Genomic DNA, 7,128 nt, shown 5'->3' with positions numbered 1-7,128 from the left:
GGGGCTTGGGAAGGAGGAGCACGCCAGGCCCAGCCACTCGGACACAGGCTGTGGCCGCATGCGCCAGCACCGGCTGCCGCGGAGCGGCTTTCCCCAGATCCGGCCGGGATGGGCCTGCCCCGGAGCCGCGAAACCTGCTTTTCCCGTCCTCACGGAGCGTCTGGAGGGAGGAGGCAGCAGCAGGGCTGGGAAGCGGAGGCAGCTGGGTGCAGCGTTCCCGCGGCGCTATCGCTTGTCTGGGGACGTTCCCGGGACGGCACTGCAATGACAAGGCGCTGCAATCAGTATTCCTCGGAGCAGCATGCGGAACCCCACGCCTCTGGTGTTATTCCCTTAGATTAGAACAGGGCAGTGGGAAAGGAGGCTTTTGGCAGCTGCTGGGTCTCAGGGGCATCTGCCCTGCTACCAAAGGCTTCTCCTGTTGCAGCCTAGGGCAGAGTCTTCTCAACGACAGCCCTTACTGTCCCAGGCAAAAAGTAATGATTTTGAAGAGGAAAAGCCCCCCGTCCAGGAGGAAACGCTGCCGAAACAGCTGTCAGCAGAACTGGGGTACAAGGCACTCTGGTCCTGGCTGCTCACACCACCCTGCATGGAAATCGCCCACGAAACCCCCTCCTGCAAACCCTGCACCCAGTTTTCMCACCCCTGTGTCGGTAGACGACGCTAAAGCACCCCAGAGCGCTCCTTGATTCCAGCAATGCAGAGCTCCATCTGGGCCAGGTTTCTCCAGGACGTCAAAGGAGAAGCCGACACACAAGCGAGCAGAATACTCCACTAAAAATAACCTTTTAGCGAGGAGGAGGAGGACGCCAAGGGCTGCTCCTCACTGGTCTGCGGCTGGGGCCACCACAGCCATGGGGGCCCAGGGAAGCAGCAGGTTCACGAGGACGCCGGSGCCACCCCAGCTTCACAAGGGCCCCCAGGGCCGCTAACCCTGTGCCCAGGGGCTGTGGCCACCACGCGCTGCGTGTCCTGCGGCGGGACAGCCAGCCCAGCACCCCGAGCCCCTTTCCCCATCCCGTTTCTCCCCACAGGTGCTCCCCTGTATCTCCTCTCCAGCAGGAGAGGGGCAGAGGCGGCTGCCGCCCACGGCGGGTGGCGCAGTCCTTGTCAACAGTGGCAGTTTCCGGACGGCATCAGCGCCCGGCCCCCGCTCCCCATCACCATGGGCACCCACATGGAGCCAGAGCTGGGATGGGAACTGCTGCCCCCACCAAASGTGCCTCCTACCCCGTGGCCGCGCTGCAGCCACAAGGCAGGGCCAGGCAAGAGCAGCGCCGGRCCGCACAAAGCGCCACTTCCTCCCCTGTCCTACCCAAAGCGTCAGCACCRCGTCCTGCCGGGGACAAAACCTGCTCACTCTGTCCGCAGCCAAACTGCTGCTCCGCAGCCCGCGTCAGCCACGCGGCTGCTCCGCATCTGCCCCTGGACGCGCCTCGTCCCGCAGCGCTGCCCGGAGCACAGAGCGGAGCTCGGCCCTGCGGAGCAATGCGGGCACCTGCGGCCGCGCGGAAGCTGCCCCGGCTTGTACAGCTCTCGCAATACCCTTACAAAGTTCCCTTGGACAATTATCCTGGAAAAGGAGTTTCCACAAGGGAAGTCACACTGGCATAAACACACCAGTAAATACCTTCCTGTAGGCCAACTCTTAATTAAGGAGCTCTTTTCATAACAAGTTAASAAATAACGCGTGTGGTTACGACAAATTACGCTCTCGCTTTGCCGTGCGTTTGCTAATCAGCTCCCGTTGTGCTCTGCAAGCCAGGGCTGCGAGCAGCATTTTGGCTGGGCACAAAAAGAAAATCCGAGTTCAGGAACCCGGCTTCAGGCGAGGGGTCCCGAAACAGGGCTCCATCCACAACCAACAGCTGAGGTTTGGGGAAGACTCAGCAGTTCCCAGCTTAACTATTCAAGCTGCTGCAGCAGGAGCCACTGGGGCTGTTTGTAATATGAATCAGGAGAGGCTCAGACTATTATAATTCATATTAAGCRGCAGCTCTGTCAAAGCAGACCTACTTTCAAAGAGCCGTTGGAGGGAGGCAGGACGGCACAGGCAGCCGCGGTGCCTCCACGGCAGAGCAGGAGCAAGACTTTCTTTGAAATTAAATCTCAAAGCAATCAGTGCATAACAAGGAGAAGGAGCCTGGTGCTGAATACTGATGGCAACAATGAACACGCTCGCAAGAATAGTTTAAAGGTGTCAAATCTGAACGCTGCAGCAACTTAAACTCGGAAAACACAGATGGAATTAAAAGAAAGGACAACTTCTCACAAGAAGAGCGACCATCTGTTCGTTGTATTTGCACAGTACCTACCACAAGATCCTGCTCCTAGAACAAGACTCACAGCACCTCTGCAATGCAGCAACACAGAAACCACAAGCTTAAAGAAAAAAAAAAAGTCACCAGTCAAGACCCATTTCAAGTACAAAATTTTATTGACCAGCCCCATGGGCCTGTTGGAAGGTAGATTTCAGCCCACCTGAAGAGCTTCCTCCTCAGGAGGCCCAGATGCTGCTGCTGRCTCCCGTGGTGCTCTAGGGCACACAGACGTCTTTGTGGTATCCTCAGATCTGCTTTGTGGGAACCCTGCAGCCGGCTGCTGCTCTGAGAAGCAGCTGCCCAGCAGAGGTAACCAGGAACAGAAACCCAACACTGGCCTGTATTAAAAACTTCAGTTCCATTTTTGCCTTCCCCCGCCTCGCTGAGGTATCAACAGATCATGTTAGTCCTCTGAGAAAGGTGCTAGGAATGGACCCAATCTAAGYAGTCCACATCTTTCAGTGCCTCCTGCAAAATCCATCATCTAGAAGAAGCTCTGCAGATGAATCAGAAACCATACTGGAGACAGGCCCTTCACGATGTTACTAAATCCTCTCCCCCTCCTCTCCAGAGCTCTAGCCAGTTGCCAGAGGACAGATAACGTGGTCAAAGATCTCACGACGGAAAACTCTGTGAAGAGATTATTTAAAAAGGCAAACACATTGTAAATAGCCTGCTTGACCACACCAGACCCACCTGACGTGTCAGCACGATAGGCAAAACAGCTCCTTCATGCATAGTCATCTGCCCCAGCAGCTGGCCCAAAAGTGTCCTAACCCAAACTGACAGGCTGCTCAGTACCTCTCGACAGACTGGTTTTGGGAAGAAGGGTACAAATGATCACACAGCACATACACARAAAAAAAAACAGTGGGCATATTATTGGTATCGCTTTGGCACCTCAAGACATCACTTTTGAGACCTTGCTGCACTGCACAGTGCACAAGCAGAACAGAAAGTCAGCAGGCAGCTCAAAGATGCTGAAGACAAAAGATGGCACCTGGTAACGTACCACATTTCGGAACAGAGGAGCTTCCGTGAATGAGCGCAGTTCCGTGTTGAAGTTTCACAGGGTGCCTGATGTCATTTCACAGTTTACAGTTTAAGCCAAATCAACAGTAACTCTGAATTTCGGGCAGTACTCTTACACCAGCTAAAGCAACCTACCGTTTGCTTCCGGTGGATATTCATGATATGAATGTCTTCACTCCGATACTCCTCATCATGCTTATCCAGAGGAATTTTTTCCAGCTCAAAGTCTCTCTGGAGCAGCTGTTGTTAAAGCACAAGCAAAACGACCCAAATGATGCTGCTGTTCGGAATGAACATGCATTAGGATATATGCAGTCAAAAAGGTCCCAAAATGTTCTGCACAAAGGCAAGGAGCCCCGAGAGCCTGGAGCTGCCAAGCTCAGCCCCCTTCTCTGCAGGCCATTTTTCCCCTTACTTTTACCCTCATTTTAACTAACTCAGCACTAACTCAATGCTACAGACATCTTGCAACATTTAAGACTTAAAGCTTTTGATAAAAGATTTTGCTTCCTCAAAGCTCTGAAGCGCCAAACCAAACCACAGCTACGGCTTCCGCTTGCCAGCCTCATCAAATGCTGCCATCCCCCCTCAGGCAGGAGGGAAAGCAAATAAATTCTGAGGAACTGAAAGCATCCAGAAACACTCACCCCTCTCGCATGTACTGCGGGAGCAGCAAGTACCTCATCAGAGCTCATCTCCATTCCGACAGCCCTCCTCACAGCCTAGTCCCCACAACAGCTCGTCCAAGGCATGGCTAATTATCAAAGTGCTTCYGCTAACATGGACACATCTCCCATGGGTCCTTACTTGTTCCCTTTTCCCCTCTTTCCTGGCATTCTCTATGCACGCAAYCCAGGAAACCTGTGGAAGGGCCGCCTTTCAGCACACTTAACAAACGCAGTGAAATCCTGCACTGACATCCCTAGAACATGCAATATTTTTGGAAGGATTCAGTTATTAACTGACTGGGGCTTGGGATTTTTTCTTGAGCAGAAGACACAATTAGACTTGCTGTATCACCTATTAACACTTCTCACTAGAGTTCTTTTTTTTGGTTTGTTTTTCTTCTCTCAAAAACAGCTGTACCACTTGATAGAAAAAATCTTGGACTCCTGAGCCACGTTTGAAAACTTTACCTGTATTTTATCTAGGCTTTCAAGAGAACATATGAAAAATAATAAAAATATCCACAGAACTGTGTCGAATTCTCCCACTAGCCTCCAGGAACATCACACCAAGCACTGCAGAAAGTGGTAACAAATGCTACTTCACTTTCTGAAAAAAGTATTTCTTTTTCCTGACAGATATTGCTTTACATATGGGGCAGCCCTTTCGTACACCCAGCAAATAACCACAAGCTACAAAGTTTTTTAACATCACGAGTGTCTGGCTGCTAGGTTTGAAAACTTCAATAAGGATTAACCTAGGAAGGTGAGAACAGTCTGTTCTACCCCTTGAGGGAAATAAAACTCACAAAGCAACCAGAAAGTCTCTACTGGTAAGACAGATAATAACTTTAAAAAATACCATTCAATTTTTCTGTCCCATCTGAAAATAAACATGATTTGTTGCCATAAACTCTATTTGTACTGTGAACTTGAATTTGTACATCACAYAGAATAGACACCAATGTTCAAAGGAGTCAATGGAAGTTTTCCTATATCCAAACTGTCACCTTGGTGTTCAGAAGCACATGTTAGGAGTACTCACCTCGAAGTATTTTCTCTCTATTTCAGGATTCTTCCCCATAGTCCTTTGTTCGTAACAGCACAACACACACGTATCGGGGCCAGTGAGGTCTTTCAGTGTCTTCAGTAACGGTTCTAATGACTGCCCAAAAGAGGTTAAGTATTTGCCACTTTGATTTCAAGTTCATTTTACTGACACCATACTCTGCAACTAGAGAAAGTTTTCACCCAAGAGAGAACTTTCCAGTTTTGCTTCTCAGGCATTTATTTTTAGTACCTTATCTGGGACAAAAGAAACACAGGGGAAGCTGGAAAATAGATGAAAAAAGTGAGAACTGCACAGAGAGGGGGAGAAAAAAAAAAAAGAGGTTTTGCAGACTGACCAAGGAATCTGAGCTAACACCTAGGCTAAGATCACCCCACACTGCTCAATCAGGCATTTCCTTGAGGCTCACAAGGATGACTCCACTTCTTGACACTTCTCAACAGCCAAAGTGTTCTYAACCAGCCCTGGAATATGGCTCCTAGCCAGACCACTGTGTATGGAAACAGAACCAAGCTGTGAGGGCCTGAAGCAAGGGGCTGGCAAGGGCTGAGCAGGCAGTGGGACAAGGGGTCCTTCACGACATCCCCCTTCTCCTACAGTCCATGCTGATCCCTCATGTGCCTCTATGGAGCCATAGATGGGGCAGGAGACCGAGGCCCATGGCTCAATGGTGATTTCTCTCCATTCTCTCCCCAGGGATGGGGCATTGTCCAAAAGGAGAACAGCACGGACATGGCATTGCTCTTGGAAATGCCCTCACTGACGTACAAGGCCGTTCACAACTACAGATCATTTCCTTTTTCCTTCACACTTCACATCCAAGAGGAAAACAAACACGGTAACAGGCACAATGCTAAAAAGTCCCCAAAGATCAAAGAAGCCTCTGGTGGGACCTCGAGTGGTCTGAAGTCAGTTAAAAATATCTTTTCCTACATGTCCCTCTAAGCCACGGGCTTCACCTCCCTTACCTCTTCGTAGTAGATGCAGTCAGCCATGAGGATGTAGTCCGGGGGAGGCTGAAACTCTGTTACGTCTTCGCCCCTAAGAAGAAGCAAGAAGAGCCGAGAACAAGATGTCAGCGATAACACGATCGTTCTTTTTATAAAAGTAACAAGATTTACTGCATTTCTCATGCGGGGCTCGCATTTCAGAACGGTTTTCCCCGGTGCATGGGGCAATGTGGGAGGGAGGGGGAAGGGAAGGTGCTGCCTCCAAGCCCCCGACAAAGCCAAGCAGTAAGTGGGGATATTAAAAGGCTCATACAAACCATTTCAGTACCTTGGCTCGGACTGACCCTGTGACGAGGTGCTTGTTGTTCTCGATGTTCACTTCCAGCAGCTCCTGAAGCTCTTCCAGGTCGGTGACCGTCACATTTGCCCTAAAAAAAACGCCTTTTGTTTTGGTTTCTTTGGTGTTTTTTTTTTTTTTTTTTTTTCCCTTCTCTCTCTCCATGAGAGGCATCAGCACAGCCGCGGGCTTCCCTAGGCGAGGCAGCGGGAGCCCCCCCATCCCCAGGGAGCAGAAAACCGCGTTTCCCCCCAAATCCCCTCAGGAGTAAAAAGGGCGCGAACAGGGCGCGGCGGCAGCGCCCCCCCCCCGCGGCGGCGCCGCTCACCCCAGCGTGGCCGCCATGATGCCCACGGCGCCGGTGCCGGCGCCCAGCTCGAGCACGGCGCGGCGGGCCAGGCGCGGCGCCGCGCCGCCCTCCAGGAACTTGGCGAGCACCAGCGCCGCGTCCCACACCACGCAGCCCACGCCGCCCGCCGCGCGCTGCTCCAGCCGCAGCGCCGGCCCGCGCCGCCGCTCCAGCTGCCGCACGAAGCCCGCCATGGCCGCGCACTGAGGCGGCGCGGCGCCTCCCCCCGCCGCGGCCGCACGGGAAATGGCGGCGGCGGCGCCGCGGGGCGAGCGGCACCGGGGCCGCCCTAACCCCCCATCGGGGCACGGGTGTCCCCAGAGCCCCTTTGCTGCTGTCATTCCACCTCCCCGCAGCACTGCTGACATGGGCACGGGCTCCACTGGGGCTGTGCACCCCCCCCCC

General features: G+C 52.7%; 1 protein-coding gene across 2 annotated transcripts; it reads right to left on the bottom strand.

The window, feature by feature from the left end:
- Window positions 1-2,484: 2,484 nt before the first annotated feature.
- VCPKMT (valosin containing protein lysine methyltransferase) lies at window positions 2,485-6,917 on the bottom strand. 2 transcript variants are annotated; one of them, XM_026051553.1, is made up of 6 exons: window positions 6,703-6,917; window positions 6,355-6,465; window positions 6,056-6,128; window positions 5,064-5,183; window positions 3,489-3,593; window positions 2,485-2,951 (listed from the first exon to the last, which is right to left on the bottom strand). In XM_026051553.1, exons 1-6 carry the CDS (start codon window positions 6,915-6,917, stop codon window positions 2,937-2,939), a joined length of 639 nt encoding a protein of 212 aa, XP_025907338.1. In that variant the 3' UTR covers window positions 2,485-2,936. The 2 variants fall into 2 exon arrangements, with proteins under 2 accessions (XP_025907338.1, XP_025907337.1); XM_026051552.1 differs by lacking the exon at window positions 2,485-2,951 and adding an exon at window positions 2,996-3,398.
- Window positions 6,918-7,128: the final 211 nt, after the last annotated feature.

The sequence above is a fragment of the Nothoprocta perdicaria genome, unplaced genomic scaffold, assembly GCF_003342845.1.
Source record: "Nothoprocta perdicaria isolate Ctin4 unplaced genomic scaffold, notPer1 scaffold_76, whole genome shotgun sequence".
NCBI lineage: Eukaryota > Metazoa > Chordata > Aves > Tinamiformes > Tinamidae > Nothoprocta > Nothoprocta perdicaria.
Note: the sequence above shows the minus strand (reverse complement) of the source record. Positions and strands in the feature narration are given on the sequence as shown.